Below are 17,906 nucleotides of genomic sequence, written 5' to 3'. Positions count from 1 at the left end.
AATGGCCAGTACCATCCACTAGAGTTTCCTGGGGAGTTTTTTGGAGGGAGGAAGCAAGTATGCCTGAAAAATGGTTAAGGAAGGCCAAAAATGCAGCACAGTTGCCAACAGTGATTCCCAGGGGTCATTCCCACTTGGAGTATAATCCACGTTCTGATCTGGCTCGACTCCGCTTTCTAAGTGATTTCCGAAAGGTCCCTCATTCTCACTATGAAAAGGGACCTTTAATGGAATCGCTTTTTTTGCTGGGAATGCTTGTCGTTCACATTAGATGGAGCCGGGGAAGGCGGCAGCCCTTCAGCCGGTTGCCCACGCCCAGGAACCCCTTTGGAAGGCTGCAACCCTGACCGGACCCCCCCCCCCTTTCTTTCTTCCTTTCTCTCTTCCTTTCCTCCCCTCTCCTCCCTTCTTTTCTTCCTTCCTTCCTTCCTTCCTTCCTTCTTCCTCTCCCCCTTCTTTTCCTTCCTTCCTTCCTGCTTACCTTCCCTCTTTCTTTCCTGCCACCACCGCTTGCCCGGTGCTGGCAGGATTTCAGGCGCTGCTGCTGCACCGCCACCGCTTGTCCAGTGCTGGCTGGCAGCAGTGCTGCAAGTGCCAGCACTGGGCAAGTGGTGGCGGCGATGAGAAGAAAAGAGGAAAGGCAAGCAGGAAGGGAGGGAGGGAGGGAGGGAGGGAGGAGAGGGGAGGCACTGCAGAAGAGGGAACAAGTCAAGGCCGGGAGACCCGGGAGGAGAAGGAGGGACAATTTAAAATAATAGAAATAATCGAAAAATCAATCTATTGCTAAAAAAATAGATTCTGATCTGGCGGTCTCATTTATTCTTCTCAGAAAAACCACTTCCAAACTAGTGTCAGGAAACCTTGGTTTATTTGTGTTTGCCCCGCTTCCTTCCTCCTGGAATCAATCCAATGAAGATTAGAAACAGTTTCAAATGGTAAGATCATTTGCCCCAAATCCTGCTTCAGAGCAAACTGCCGTGGGAATGACCCCCCCCCCGAGACTTTGTGGGGGGATTGCAGGCACATGGTGAGGCACAAAAAGAAACCCGAAGTCCACATATCACCTGTAGCCTGCATTTTGATCATTCCTTTTTAGCCACAACACCAGCAACAATCCATATCTTTTCACTAGCATTCATATGTAATCTTTATTGAAAGCCAAGTTATCATGTATCAGTCTAGAAATTTTAATTGAAAATTTGGCTCCAAAACCCTGGGTCTACTTATCAACAGTTCAATGTAAGCACTGTACTTTAACTCTTATCAAAAAAAAAAAAAAGGGGGGGGGGTGGGAACCATTCCCTGGTGAAACCTGAGTGCTTAGTCAATCCTGGGAAGACCTAAAAGAAGTACCTATCCTTTTTATGATCTCATCTATCCAGCTTTTAGGGCAAGCACAGTGATGCCTGCTGGAATTTGGTAAGTTCTTTGGCATCATTTTTCTTTGCTTCATCCTTTACATCCTTTATTAGATGCTCCTAAGTTTTACCCTTGACATACCCATGAGTCATATCCATAATTTTGGCCCCAAAACCTGTCCTTGAATTATACATGAGCTTGACTTAAAGTCAAGTATGTATGGAAATTATAAAAACAACACGTGGAGCTCTAGTAACTGTAATGGCTTTAATTTTTGTTTTGCTGTTAGCCAATAGACAGGCAGCCTCCCTCAGTGACTGTGATCAACTCTTTAATCCCAAAATTGGAATTTAAGCACAATGCAAATCATATTTATTTAGCAAACTTCTCTAAATGTAACAGGTATAAAACATGTGTTTAACTATGTAACAATATTACAGAAAAACTGCAAACTGGCAAACAATTGAATGTAAGGACAAGCCTGCTCTACACTCATCTCCATGAGAGTCAGGGAACTGGCCCCACCATCAGCATGACAATAGTCATTGTTAACAATATGGCAAAGTCAGACATTTGGGAACTCACCCTAAAGGTCACTGCCCCTTCAAGTCCACCAGAACTGCTCTTCTCTAAGTTTTGGAGCAACATTGTTTTAGTGGAAAGGTCAGAGGGGTTGGAGACTGATCAGGGCAGAACTGGATAAATGTCTCTTACATGTCTGGAACAAGATGCTATTGAAACCCTATATATAGTGCCAGCCTTTTATGTGGCAGCACTTGTAACAAAGAACAGGGTCAGGCTCCCCTGGAAATTTCCCTTACCCTCCACCCACCCTGCTTCAGTTCTTCCAAAACTAAAGCAACCTCATCTGATTCAAAACATATGAAAACTTGGCACCATTATTCAAGCAAACAAAGAAAAAAAAAAGACTTGATAAAATAGCAATGTTAATTAGTAATACCACGGATGTTTTCATTTCAAGGTGCTAAAAAGATTCTACTCCTGAGTCAAGGACTCTGATAATTACAACAGATTTTAATTCTATGCAAATGTAAAAAAGGGTTCTTTCCTTTTTTTGGCAGGATGCTATTTGTTGCTTGCACTGTCGCAGACCTGTAAGTAGTCATTCACCTAGATCACTTCTAGTGGGTATAAGTCATCCCTTGGGGACTAAACAAAGAAGGTGTATAAACTATAGTGCTTTTCATCTTCTTCAAGTCTATCTTAGGTTAGCTAAACTTTACTCAAAATATATCTGAAAATAAAGTTCACTCAGGACATTACCACATGAGCCTGTTCTTGCCACAACTGTATTAGTTAATGAAAACGGCAACATACCAGCTTCAGAGCAGCCATTATCATACTTCTCCGCAGTAGCACAACTGGGGCTGCTTCTGCCAAAGTACTCTCTTTCACGCTCCCTCTTACCCCCACCTCCCTGTCCTATGCACTACCCAGCATTTCAGGGTTCATTTTTAGTTTTGGGGATAGTGAGGAGAAGAGGAGGAGACACTGACAACATGTGACTGCCAAAATTTGAACTGGAACAGAAGCAGTATTGCACATCTGAGGACTAATGGGACAGCAGCACAACTGGGAACTTATTGACAGGTTTCTCCCATCAATGAAAAGGGACACCATAACCACACTTGAGAGACACAGCAGCTATTGATCAGAGGCAACAGTGTGTAATATGTATCACCAAAGACACTATTTTCTAACTGTAAGTATGGTTTATAAAGCCACATGTGGTAATACCTTCAGACAAAATGTTCACTCAGATTCTGTGCTGAAGAAGAACACTACTGGATTGTACCAAAGGCCCATCTAATCTGTTTTGTTCAGAGTGGCCAAACTGTTACCCAAATTGCAAGGATCTCAGGAGGGCACCAACAATCATTATTTAATAGAGGACTTTTATTAGCTCGATTACAGCAGTCAGGAGGGCTTGGGCAACTGAAAACAGGGATCAAGCTTGCATATACTAGTTGTGAGAAATAGAACTCCAGAGTGCAAGTCCAAAAGTAGTTTTATTTGTAACCATGGAGAATCACCATTCACACAAAGACACTCACTCACTCGCACACACTTCCAAAAACCTTTACAGATCACACAATATATATAGCCAAGTCCTTTCCAGGCAAACATTCTCTGAAGATGCCAGCCACAGATGCTGGAGAAATGTCAGGAAGAAACTCTGCTAGAACATGGCCACATCGCCCGAAAAACCCACAAAAAACAAAAGATATGGGTTGCACTTTGGGATTGGCAGTCCCAGGAGCCCCATGGTTCAGATTAAGCCTTCAAGACAGTGGTTGTCCATGTCTGCACAGAAATGCATGCTTTAAAAAAATGGGCCAAGTACTACTTGATATATCAAATTGATCTATCAATTGGTAGCCCCCTTGTAGACAAACCCTACTCATGGAACACACCACATAGATCTTTGCCACGTGCTTTAAATAAAGGATTTCCTGTCAAGCTATCAAACAATCAACATGGACTAAAAGAAAAATTCCAAGAGGGAGTTCAATTAACAAATTCTAAATAAAATGAACATGCTCTCTGAGACACCTTAGCAAGTTAATTATTGCTGGGTGCAATGATCGACACATAGGAATGCCCACAGCACTTGTAAGCAGCTAAGTCATTTGCAGAGATAGAAAAAGAGTCACATCAAAAGCAAGTGATCAATTCGCAGAAAGGGAAAGGAACAGTTTCACAGCACACTGCTTACAGCTATCAAAGTAGACTCTATTCATATTAACATTTTTTAAACAACTGACTGACTATATGCTTTGTCTGCATCTACACGTCAGAATTAATGCAGTTTGACAACACTTCAACCGCCATGGCTCAATACTATGGAACTCTGGGATTTGTCATTTTGTGAGATATTTAGCCTTCCCTGTCAAAGAGCTCAGAGTGCCCCAACAAACTACAAATCCCACAATTCCATAGGATGGAACCATGACAGTTAAAGCAGTCTCAAACTGCATTAATTCTGCAGTGTGGCAGCATCCTAAGCCCAAACTACACTTCTACTCTGTGGTATGTTACCGCCAGGAGTCTATAAGAAGGCTTTAAGGAAGGGCTTGTAGCTGAATGGCTAACCCAAATACAATGCCTGGCTTCTCCAGGTAGTGGTATGAAAGACTATCTCCCCATCAGTACAGAGTGGACAATCCTAAACTAAATGGGCCCTGGTCTCATTCACAGATTTTCCTTCTGTAATAAGCCTAACCTGCCCCTACCATGACTGCCTTCTATCAGTTCACCCCCACCCCATGTGCATTTTATAGTTGTTGTTGTTGTTGTTTTAAAAAAATCACTTTGGGCCTAAAAAAAAGAATTGCAAAGCTGCACCCAGCACGTGGGTGGGTGGGTGGGTTTAATAAAACAAATTCCAAAAACGCGGGGGGGGGGGGAGGAGGATAGTGGGGGACTTTGGGGACCATATTCCCCCGTGGACAATACTTTAGACAAACACACTGTAGTGTTTGGAGCATAAATATTTATTCTAAAAACAATACTTGGGATTGTACAAGCTATTTCTATAAGTCTGCTTAAATGTCTCTCTTAAAGAACTTGTCTAGCCTCACTGAATACTCAAGACACCTCATAAACAATTTAATAACAGATAAGATTCAAGCAAGAAGACGACAGGAAAAAAGCAAAAAATATTTACTTGGAGAGAAATGACACAAATCTAAGTCATTATTTCTAATATAATCCACAAATGTCAGTGGGTTCAGGATAATTAAATGACCGCTTAGTTTTGCCTTAATTTCCAACAAGCCTGCTTCCACAATGCATATTGAAACAGCCAATTCAGTTATCTAACATAATTCATTCAGGGAGGGGGCTTATAGCCTAATAAGCTGGAACATGTGCTCTATTGAAGAAAAGCAATAAAGCACACGATCCAACTTATAAGAACTTCTTTTTTTAAAAAAAATGAGCATTTAAATCCTAGTTTTATAGAATCAAGGTTAGACCTAGCATTTAATATGCTTACTTAAAGCTTTCACTAATTTAATTACATCCGTTTAAGCACAGATGATGGAATACACAAAAAGAACAAACAACAAAAAAGCTGCTGACATTTGTGAAATACATCAGCTTCTTCCTTTGAGAGATTCGCATGTAACAACGTATGTCCAAAAAGGTCAGCAAGGTCTTCAAGTCTTTGCCTTCTCCTTCTTCCCATTTTCTAAAGGTCATTAGAGGTAGCTTCACTCATCTGTTCTTACTGGAGAATCTAATTGCAGTACCACTCTCTTTTGCCAAAGGGAAAGCAACACAATACTATTTCAGAAATCATTATAGCTGGAAAATGAACTTGGGAGAAATGCTACAATACTGGCATACTGACGATACAAACAATACAATAGAACAGGCAGCAACACTTTCTGAATTTTAACATCACACAGAGAGCCCTTTCACATTGCAGAATTACAGCACTATGATTCCAATTTACTTGTCATGACTGCATGACAGGAGCAGAACGGGATATGTGCATGGTGTGTGATAATCTTTTGCCTGATCGCATGACTAGGACAGGATATGGACAGGAGCAATCCGCTTTGCTTCCATCCTTATCCTCCATGTGACAGTCTCCAATGAAAACTCAACTGCACATCTCCCTGCAACCATTTATAGTGATAAGCAACAGTGTATGTATTTTATGCATCTATCAGCTTGCCTTTTTAAGTAAACAGCTAATACATGTCAAGGAATGCCATCCACAGATACAACAATTTGAGAATCTGGTCTTTTTTTCCATTTATTAATTTATTTTTCTGTTAAATAATCATGCTGACAAAGTCTAGTAAAATCTCAAAAAGAAAGTACCCTGAACTTTCTCTGATACGCTGTTACTATCCAGTAATAACTATGATCTGACTCATATACTTATTTGCCAAATATCAATATGAGTTTTCCCCCACCCTGATTCTTTACCAATATTCTTAGCCAGAACAACTTGCTGAAGTATGAAAAATCAGCAAATATATATCTTTGAGCCTAACTGCAATGCAAGAATCATTCTCCTAAGTCAAGACTACAGTTTTATGCATAGCATGAATAAACATGCATAGTATGATACTGGAGAAGAACTAAGGCAGCACGTCTACTGATGGGTAATTGGCTGGATCAGGTCTTGTAGGGCAGAGATAGACAATCTAGTAGCCTCTAGATATTTCAAATTTTAATTTAAATACATCTTTAGTAGCATAGCAATGTTCAGAGAGCATGGGAGTTGTAGCCCAAACATTTAGATGGTACCAGCATTACTGCAGAGACATGATCTGGACAACACAGCAAGGAAGCTGTGAAGACTGAAAACACTTCTACCTTCATCACTGATAAAACTTACCTCTCTCTAGTATAAACTGGAATTCTTAGGAACTGGGTAAATTCCCCTGTTATACAAGCCATGGGTCACAGTGCAGCTGTGGCCATTGACAAAGAGCTCTTATTGTACACCACTTGAAGAAATAGCTCTCCATATATCCCATTATTCAAAAATTGCAGTACTTTGCAGTAGGATCTAAATGCACAGCTGTAACTTCTTTAAACTACCATGAATGCTAACTTTCCATAACAGAACACTGATCAGTATCTGGAGAAACTCATTTAATTCTGGAAAGAACAGGTTCTACACTCTTTGAAATTAAGTAGAAAACATGAGCAATAAATGCCACAGGACATGTTCAGTCCTCAACTTGTGGACTTCATTAGGAAATGAAATCAAAGAAAAGTAACAGAATAGTCTCCAAAGCAACCTGAATTGCTTCTCCTCAAACCAGGACAGAGGGAATGAAAGTAAAGTCTCTCTCTCTGTTTCTCTCTCAGACTCTCTCTCACCTTCAAATGAAATCACAGGATGCTCTCTTCTTGAACACTGCTGCTCATCATCTGGGTAGTCAAGAATGTTCTGAGATGTAGAAAGATGAAACGTGAGAAGAAAAAGGCCAGGCAATGACAGTGGAACAGCCTTTAATCCTGGAACAACCATGATTGAAAACGTGTCGCAAGGTAGACCCCCGGAGGATACCTGAAATACAAAAAGATAAATTAGGAAAAATTAGAGTCCTTAGGAAAAACTAGAGAGATAAGATCATTTTGCTGCACACGATCAGTTCACATGGCTCTATAGGAATGCTTGATTTAACAAAATTCTGCTTTTCCTCATTTCCCCAGAAATATGAGGCTTTTGAGGGGAAAAACAGAAAACCTCCCTTTTCTCCCCCTGTTTTTCTGCTTTTCTCAAAGTTATATCTGTATTGGGATTCCAGCTAATATACCAATGCTGTCCCTCCCGCAGACTGACAAAGAATGATTTTCCAGGCTGGTAGGCACACTCCCACAGAATGACAAAGTATTTGAGAGAAGGTGTTCATATATTTACTCTCCCCCACACACATTATTTCTAAAACAATGTAAAAGATAGACTTTTGTGTATGATTGCGTACAGCAATGCTACTCAAAGAGGTGGCCCAGTGGCAAGGCATTAGCCATCCGCTACTGGTTTGCAGCAACCTCACAGGAAAGAAAGGAAGAGTTATAGCCAATGGGCACAAATATGGTACTGGTCTCTGGTACATTAGGGATGGGAAAGCTGGTTTCTCCACATCAGATAGCCTGAGAAATAAGGATGTACAGTATTAAATCATATAGCTCCTGGTATAGGTTTTTTTTTTTTATGGAAATCAGTGCATTACATCTGCTTCACATTGTGAAGGATAGAGGAAGCAAAACAATTTTTTTGTTCATGATTTCTTCTGTTCTTACTGTTATTTGGTTGTCATGAACTTGTAAAACCAAAGAGGTTCCTTACAGTTCAGGTGTTCTTTACAATTCGGAACCTTTTAGCTCCATTTGTAAGAGCAAAATGAAATTTAAACAATTCCATTTGTACTTTTAATATATCAGAAATGGTCCTGAAGTACATACATTTCATGGTCATGAAGTAACAAAGTGACCTTTAGTCTGTAAAGCATGCTAATATTGCATTTTTTAAAAAAATCTCCAAAGATTTACAGGGTTCCACCCCTAAACTGAAAATTATATTTTAAAGCGGGGGGGGGGGGGGAGGAAGGAAGGAAGGAAGGAGGAGAAGAAGACAGGCTCCTTTTCTGATGACTTCAACATTTCAAAATCTCCAGATCCCAATCTGTATCCAGGGTAAGGTAATGCTGGTTTCCTATTAGCTGGAAAATGCATGGCCTTTCTCCGATATAGAACAACTGTTGCATATACTGAATTAAACAAACACCTAATTTCTGCACCACTGGCTTTATCTCATCTTAATCACCCTCAAGCCTGTTTTGGGATGCATCTGCACTGCAGAAATAATGTAGTTTGACATCACTTTGACATGGCTCAGTGCTATGGAATCCTGGGATTTGTAGTTTGTTGTGGGACTAGAGCTCTGAGATAGAGAAGGCTAAATAGTCCTAAAAACTTCAAATCCCAGAATTCCATAACATTGAGCCAAGTCAGTTAACCTCGTGTCAAACTGCATTATTTCTGCAGTGTGGATGCAGCTTTGGTGTGGTGACTCAGACCTGGCCCTAATCCATCACAAGCCATCATTTAAACACATTAAAAATGTAGAACAGCACAAAGTCAGCATTCACAGCAATGACTGCCCACCCCCTTTATTATAGCTTGGTTTCAACGGTCTGCTTGCATGAGCAAAAGCTACTTCTACTGAGGCAGGCATAAAATCCCAGATGTCTATCAAATTCTACCTTCAGCTGCAGCCTCCTGTGTCATATCTCACCTAGGGGGATTTTGAGAGAGTGTAATGGTTAGTCAAATGGAGGTGAGAAAGCCCACTCTATGAGCAGCAGAATTGCATTTGCCATTCTTAGAGTCTAACCCTGCCTGCCATCACTGGAGAAGCAGAAGTCTAAGCAAAGAAAACACTTCAAAAGGGTAAGTTGACACATCCTGCCTCACAGGGACTCCCTTCTACCTTGAATGGAGATGGTGGCAGTGACACTGCTATTAATATTTCCTTTGTGTGTGTATACAGGGCCAGCCTTGTGTAGTGGTTTGAGCGTTTGAGTATGACTCTGGAGACCAGAGTGTTCCCACTTGGCCATGGAAATCCACTGGGCGACCTTGGGCAAGTCACACTCTTTCAGCCTCAGAGGATGGCAATGGCTAACCTCCTCTGAAGAAACTTGCCAAGAAAATCCTGTGATGAGCCTTAGGGTCGCCATAAGTCAAAAATGACTTGAAGGAACACAACAATAACAACAACAACAACAATTATGACAGAAAGACAGGGAAAAGAGAGGGGGGAGGGGGGAAGCTGGATATGGTGTTCTTTAGCTGACTTTGAACAGCATGGCAATGTATAGTCAACAACAAAGTTTTAATAAGATTAAGTTGTTTCGAGTAAAAGTTCCTGAAACAGCCATGCTGTGTGTAGGAGAGAAAAGTAAGCTGGCAGACTTTGGAAGGGTTTTAACACATACACACATACACCACTTTGGGAGCACTACAGAAATGCAATAACACAGCAAACAAGCCATTAAAACATGTATACAGGACACTGTGAGAAGAAGTAGTGTTACCCATCACCAATAATGCTACAGGCACTATGAGGTGGCAAAAGGTGAACAACCACCTTGCACTCAGCAAAACAAATGGGGAACACATACTGTGGGGCTCTGAGCAATAAAAAGAATGATAATAAAATACACCACAGCAGAGACTTAGAGGTAACATATCTGGATCCAGCATCGACTTCAGATTCATTGTGTAATTAACTGATTAGCTGGAGAAATGCGAATTTCATTGGGACATATATTGCCCAAATTTGGCAAAGCTGGGAAAACTTGTTTTTGAAGCACACAACTCTAATAACACTTCAGCTAGCATGGCTACTCAGAGTTGTAATCCAAAATAAGCAATACAACAATTTGCACAAAGCAAATGAGATTAGCAAACGTGATTAACTGAGGCCCACAATATCAGCTACTGATAAGTCACATGTATTCAAAAAGCCTATACAAACAGAATTATTTACACATGTACTGCACATGCTGAGAACAAAAAGGACAATAAAAAACCAATAAGAAGTGCTTGAAAGTAAGAACATTTCTGTTGCGGTTAGCCATACATTTTGCAGAATTTGAAGAATGTTGTCATAAAAATTAAGCTGTGATACTTTGCATCACTGGATAGTTATCCTCATCTTTAGTTCACACTAGATGAGGCTGAGCATTATAAATTCCAATCACCACTCAATGAAACCTAAAAGGGGGGGGGAAGAAGAGGTCACTCACACCTTGATAAATGAGAGGAAAAACTCAGTGTGAACATCCAATGACTTCAGCAAGAGCTGTTACCAAGAAAGAGACTATATAATCAGGCACCACGGGAACTCAGTCTGAAACGAAGGGCTACTGAAATTAAGGGAAGGAATAACTGTGACTGCAGTGGTCTATGAAGCAAGACAGAGTGCTAAATGATGGTTACGTCAGACAAGATGGGTTATGGCACACCATGTTTCCAAAGTTTCATTTAATTCCCAAGTGGTCTAAGGACAAGATCCCTCTTTCCAGGTCTGCTTCAACACTACTAAAATGTATTATTTAGCCTTTCCAGGTGGGGCAAATAAATTAGTGCAACAGGAGTTTTCTTGTTTTCTTTAAAAAATTATAACCTAGAAGTTTTTTTTGATTTATGGAAAGCAAATTACAGGGAGAAAATTCTGGAGATACCTTTCACTTGATCCAGGGTTATGTGGATGAGAGGGGATTAGAGATAAAGACAGGACTGCTGATAACCATGACTGTATTTGAGTCAACTTATTACTACCAGAAAATACTTTTACTGGAAGAAATAAGAAATATACACTTAGGGAGAGCCAGTGTGGTGTAATGGTTTGAGTATTGGACTACAACTCTGGAGTTCAGGGACTTTGACTCAGGACAAATGCTTTCAAAATTAAATATCTATTTTTTTCTGGATTTTTAAAGTATGATCACAAAAAATAACATGATCATGGGCTAGGCATATTCCCTGCTCAGCCATAGAAATCCACTGAGAGACCTTGGGTGAGTCATGAGTGATTCATCTTAAGGTCACCATAAGTTGGAAAAAACTTGAAGACACACAACAATACACACTTACAGCAACTCTTGTAGTCGTCCTTCATGGGACATACTTCTAAATAAAATGGTTAGGATTTACAGTATTATTTTAGTTGTCCGGGGTGTTTTCAGTTCTTGTCAAAACCACCATAGCACACAAACATCATTTTGTGATATAGTGGGAAGTACACTGGAACAACACAAATCCTGTTGGCAAAACAGGCCAAATACAGTTCCCCCATAAAAGACATATCCCTATATTTATTTTCCCTATTTCAAATTCTGCCATCTGTTTGTACTTGTTTCCAATGATTTTACCATGGTTCTCCTTTGATTATGAGCTTCTTTCCCATCACAAAATTCATGTGAAGCCTTTTTTTATTATAAGTGTCCTCAGGCCCAAACTCTTTCTAATCTGTAAAGTCGAAGGCTCTCATGGCCAACAGGCATAGTTTTTTGTGGGTTTTTCAGGCTATGTGGCCATGTTCTAGAAGAGTTTATTCCTGATATTCCTGAATGGCAGGGGGTTAGACTGGATGGTCCTTCCAACTCTATGATTCTGTCTCTTTTTGTCTTTTTTATGACAGATTTCTTCTTTTGATAATTCATGAGTGATTGTCATAGAAAAGCAATTTCTACCTCATGCTATAGGGCTGTCTTCTGCTTCATGTCAAAGCAAAAAACAACAAATAGAAATTAACACCAGACCATTTTCTTCTACTTCTGGATACTCAGCAATAGTGTATTACAATAATTGTCTTAGAACATATATACAACAATACTCTCTGATTTTATATACCAACATTCCCAGATCAGTGATAGCCATTGTTTTACCTTACTACGATATTATTTCCTGAAGACACTTATATATTGCTTCATAAAAACTTTACAGTTTCATTAAATTATTAAATACAAGGATTAATCTATAAATAAATATACTTTTGAAAAAAGTGCCCAAGAAAAGAGGGAATCTCTTCTGTCCTCAGTTTAACATGGTTCTTCAGTAGAGCTAAGTGGTACTGGAGCCCTGGTGGCGCAGTGGTTAAATGCCTGTACTGCAGCCATTCACTCAAAACCACAAGGTTGCGAGTTCAAGACCAGCAAAAGGGCCCAAGCTCGACTCAGGCTTGCATCCTTCCGAGGTCGCTAAAATGAGTACCCAGACTGTTGGGGGCAAATTAGCTTACTTGCTAATTAGCTTACTTGCTGTTCACCGCTATGATCTTTGGAATAGCGGTATATAAATAAAACAAATTATTAATTATTATTATTGTTACTAAGGGAAGAAATAATCTCTTCATGTGATACTCCTCCTCTTCCAAAAATCTCCTTTTCTTTCATCCAAACCCGGGCTAGCCTGGCAGTGAGGTAGTCTTCACAGTAAAGAGATGACAGGTGATAAGCATTTTGAAAAGCAACAGCCACCTCCTCCTCCCTTCTGTACCCTCTGCTGGAGGACAGACCAGTGTGTTCACTGTTTCTGCCCAACCTGATGCTGAGGATATTCTTCTGTCACCAATGCTGAAGTAAAATTCAGCTACGCAGTCACTTACCACTTTTGTAAGTGAAATAAGAGCAGGAGTCATCACCTTGAGCACATCAGGATGCAAAATGTTTTGAGCTAAATTAGTCCCAAGGTAAAAATAGATATAGCATAATTTCACGTGAGATCTACCGGGGTCAAAGCACCATCTGGCCCATGTGAGCAAAGGGGACTTTGTAAACCAAAGACTTCTTTCCCTTGCTCAGCCAACACCGCTTTAGACACAGGCTCATCATTTGTAATATGGTTGCTTCAAGAACATTGCAGAGATGTTAACTGTATAAAGACAGGCTACTCTGCTATTAATTAAACATCCCCTATTACATATGAAAGTTACCATTTTCTACTTAGTTCTCAACAGATATTACTGTTTGTAGCATCTTGAAAATAAAAGCCTTACTTTTCCCCTTTATTTGGAAGAATCATTTCGGCCAATGAATACTATTAGCTGCAGTAGGTGGCCATCAATGTTTCTCAGGAGTCAAGGGCAGTAAACAACACAGCCCTAAAGCAACCACTTCAGAAGAACTGCAGATAGTACTAGGGACCATAAAACACCTACTGCTCTGCAGTGCCCCCTGCCAGGTTTCCATAGCCTATGTGCTCATTAATAATACAAAAAAGCTAAATAAGTAATACACTTCTACCAAGCACAATGTTCTCTTCTGAAAGCATCCTTTTAATTAGAAAGGATTCTCTATTCAGATTTAGTTTGTGCTTCCACAATCGAAAAGTAGAGTTGAGAATGTCTAATTGACTGGCCAGGCAAAAAATAGCAGCTTCTGATTAAGTTAGTATCTATTCTGGACAAGTGATAAGCCCCCAAATTCACGTACAAATTCTGCTTCATTATATGGAATGGGCAGGTCATGCAGTAGGGATGTCTCTCATTCTTTGCCTGGGCCAGTCCTGCCATTAGGTAGATAGTTGTCACCTTTGAGTAGTCAAGAAAGGGCACCAAACTGCCTGTTGGTTAATTTTTTAATTGAATTTCTAAAGTCTAAGATGGGGAGAAGTGTTTGTGCCAGAATAATTTGGCTCTCCTTAGGTATTATATCCCTTGACTGGAGCAATTTGCTCTTCTACCTCAAAAAACAAAATATATTGGGAAAGGCCTGTACTGACTGGACCAACATAAAGTATTATACATTGAGCCCTCTACTAAAACCTCAAGCTCCAGATCCGTGATTTCGAGGGACCATGGATCGTCACACCCAATATTATTAAATAGCATCAATGTGAACTGTACTGCCCGAGAGAACAAGTACCTTAAGTTCTAAACTTCGTGGAAACCATTTGAACCAGACGTTCTCAAGCTTTGGTCCTCCAGAGGTTTTGAACTTCATCTCCTCCAGTCTCTGACCATAGAGTGGAACTTATGGACTTATGTAATAGACTAGAGATTGAGAACCACTGATCTAAAGTGTACTACCAGCCAAACTAAGGCGGGTTACAGACCGCCCTCAAGCGGCCGTTCTCCCGCCGCCGCCATTTGCTGCAGAGGGAAGCCCCAGCGGCCAGACCGCGAAGCTTCCCGGTGCAGTGAAAAAGGAGCGCCGAAATGGCGCTCCTTTTCAAAATGCAGAAGTGGCGCCGCGAGGGGCGAAGCACGCCCTTGCGGCGTCACTTCCGCCATGACACATCTGGACGCTATGCGTCCAAGACGTCAAAATGGCGGCACCCATGTGGATGGGCGCCACCATTTACGACGCGCTCCGCACGTGTTGGGGCCGGGGCCAATTAGGAAGGGGCAACTCTTCCTAACCCTAGCACACACAGAGCGCGTCGTAAGTGGCAGTTTGTAACCCGCCTAAGTATTCATTTGTCACAAATAGCCATGTCCAGTGTTTGCTTCAAAACAAACTGCTTTGTTCTGCCTAGGTGCTATTCACCTCTTGTTTGCTGATCTACTTTTATTTCAGTCCAACTCTGAGAACAAATCAGTCTCTGGTCTGTTCTGGAATTTTCTTGTTCTGGATGTTTTCTAAACCACTTGAACAGACAAATATAGTTCTCAGGATCATGGAACATGGCAATTCTGGTGCTTTTTAAGATTTCTTGAGGCCTGACAGATCTTCAAAAGAATAACAGAAGTATGATTGAAGCTGAATTTTTCCTACCTCAATTTAAGATTGGATATTGTCATAAACTGAGCTGAGCATTCAGAAGTAACTAAATTGGACCATAATTTCTGGAAGCTCTAGCCAGAATGGCTAGTGAGCTTCTCAAAGCTTTCTTCTGTCATTTCATTTATACCACAGCTTTCCTCCATAATGCAACTCAAGGCATCATACACAGGGTTCTCATTTTGCCAGTCCCACATCCAGACTTCGACCAGATCCAGGCGTGCTCAGCTCCAGTAAGGTTCAGCCTCAGGTTCCTCCAGACCATGCATGGGTCCCATACATTAAAAAAGCAAGATAGTACATTTAAAAATGTAATTTTTCCAAGTTTTAATGCCAGTTCTCAACATTAATTAAAAGGAATACATGCAACCACTTGTAAAACCTTCCCTGTCCTTGTTGATTATCCCATCTTTGTTGAATATACACTAACACCTACAGAATCTTTCTGTTTGCCCCCTCTGTTACTTTCTTCTCTATAGATCCTACTTCTTGTTAATGGGTTTTTACATGATCCAGTCACTGAGTTTATGACTTTTGTGTCCACAGGAGCCCACATATATGCACAGGAATCCCAAAATCTTCAACCGCTATTCCCCCAACGACTCATTTTGGCCCATGACATTTTGCTGCTTACAGTGAAGGACAAAGTGTACTCCTTCCTCCGTTATAACCCTCTCTGCTACACCTGAGTAACACAGGACAGTTTAAGCCCAACTGTGTGGCACACAAAATTCTATTCTCTTTCAAAAGAAGGGAAATGGGTGAGTGTGGGCTCTCCCCTTAATTTGGTAGAAGGTGCAGGTTTGCATGCTCAACTCTTCACCCTCCACAGACATGACTGGGGGATTATGTGTTCACTGCAAAATTTCATGTGTGCACACGATTACACATACACAGTGCTACATGGGACCAAATTCTCTTTAGTGGAACTATAGAGAAAGAACTAAACAGAACTGATTAATTACATTAACAGGAGGGAAATAACAAAATATAAACCACTTCAGCGAATGCCTTCAGGTTTAAATTGAAAAGACTTCAGACACAGAACTGGTAATCTGTTCTTTTTTAGTATCACCATCAATTCTACTTTAATGGAGATTATTTAACAACCATCATGGGAATAAAGCAACTGAATGGGAACAAAATTCTTTACTATAATTTGGAAGCAGTTTACTGTAATTTGGAAAGGAGATTTTCCTTTTGAACCAAAGTGTTGGATTTTTTTTTCCTATTACAAGAGGAGAAAAAGAAAAATGGAGGAAAATGGTGAAGTTTTAATGGTTGGCTAAATTCACGCTTATATTAACATGGAATATTAAATCTAAAAAGAGCAAGAACACCAGGTAAAATCAAATGAACAGGAGAATTTTTTTTTAAAAAAAAATAATTGGCTGGATAAGCACAAAGGAATATAAATGTTATAAAACCTGACAGCTGTGCCATTCAGAAATGTCAGGCTGATTCAGTGATCTGAACATGGTAAAATCTTTTCTAAAAAAAACAAAACAAAACAGAATTCACTCAATAAATATGAATCCTTACTCTCTTCACCTATGGATCCATCACTATCCATCACCAACTGAGAACTATCCTCCTGATATGTCTTTTTAAAACTTTCTGTTACAAAATGAAAGCAAAACAAGAAGCAACATTTTCCACCCGGCCTTGGCAAATAATGCATTTACTCATTGCTATGTTTATGCCACAAACAGCAGATGTCTTACAACCAAGAACTATTACATGGCATGAGATACTAGATCTATCAATCTCATCCATAAGATCACTCCCTCTGCTGGAGCATGGATGCGCCTTTTCTCTCATTTAAGCCAGTTCCTAAAACTGCCAGATTTCTCCCATGAGATTAGAATCCAGTTGGTTTAAAAGTCACAGAGCAAAGCAGCCAAGAGTGGAGGCACAAGAACTTTGGCTTCTGACTGGCCATTTAGTCACCTTGCCAAGCTGCCTACACCCACGTGAACCCATGACAAAGAGATTAAACAAGCAGTACACCAGGCGCACACCCCATGACTGTTACTAATAAGACTCTAATTCACCACTCTTGGCTGAAGGCAGAGAGCAGGAGCACCTTCAACTCTTTCCTTTCAGTTCTACCATGCTTTCCACAGTGGTGAGAGAGTGTTCACAGTTCAGGCAGCAGATGAGAGAAAAGCATCTCACTCCTAAAATGGATCTAATCTATTAGAGGCCTTAATTTATACCATAGGTGGGCACAGCAAAACAACTCATTCACATGCTGCTGGAAGAAAGTGTGAAGGTGCACATTACCCTAGGAAAATCCATCCTGAAGTCTTCTCCTTGGGTCACTATTTGCTCTAACTTCCAGGATTTCAAGATGATGCTTGCTAAGCTCTACACCAGTGGTTCCCAAACTCTGGTCCTCCGAATGTGTTGGATTTCAGCTCCCAGAATTCCTACTGCCAAATTTTTCCCATAAGTCACCTATTACGCTTCAAGGTGCCTCAAGAGTCTTGGGTGCTTCTACGTGGCTTAACACTGCAATATTTAGAAGGATTGATTTCTTGCATATAGCTCTGGTACTCTCTGTGGTCATCTAGTAATATGCTCCTTTGCAACATTATATCTTCTGAGGTCTGGCTGCAGGGGCAAGGTTTTTTTTTTTTTTTTCTGCTATAGCACCTAGAAGGTGGAAAGCTTTGTCTTACTTATAAATTTGCAAGGAAAAAAACATCTAAGAAAAAGTGTTGTTCTAACATCAATCATTCAATGCATTAAATTCCTTCT

The 17,906-nt window shown here is 40.5% G+C and overlaps 1 protein-coding gene across 6 annotated transcripts in view; it reads right to left on the bottom strand.

Annotated features, from left to right (window-relative positions):
- Positions 1–17,906, bottom strand: part of SEMA5B (semaphorin 5B) — a 537,498-nt gene that overhangs the window by 229,857 nt on the left and 289,735 nt on the right. For all 6 annotated transcript variants that reach the window (XM_089520263.1, XM_089520262.1, XM_089520265.1 and 3 more), the window contains one exon: positions 7,228–7,417. In XM_089520263.1, the coding sequence (XP_089376389.1) occupies positions 7,228–7,378 (151 nt within the window). In that variant the 5' untranslated portion in view covers positions 7,379–7,417. The remainder of the gene's footprint in view (positions 1–7,227; positions 7,418–17,906) is intronic.

This window comes from Sceloporus occidentalis, unplaced genomic scaffold, assembly GCF_023333645.1.
Source record: "Sceloporus occidentalis isolate IW3139 unplaced genomic scaffold, rSceOcc1.0.p SCAF_4, whole genome shotgun sequence".
NCBI lineage: Eukaryota > Metazoa > Chordata > Lepidosauria > Squamata > Phrynosomatidae > Sceloporus > Sceloporus occidentalis.
This window is presented reverse-complemented; position numbering and strand designations above follow the sequence as displayed.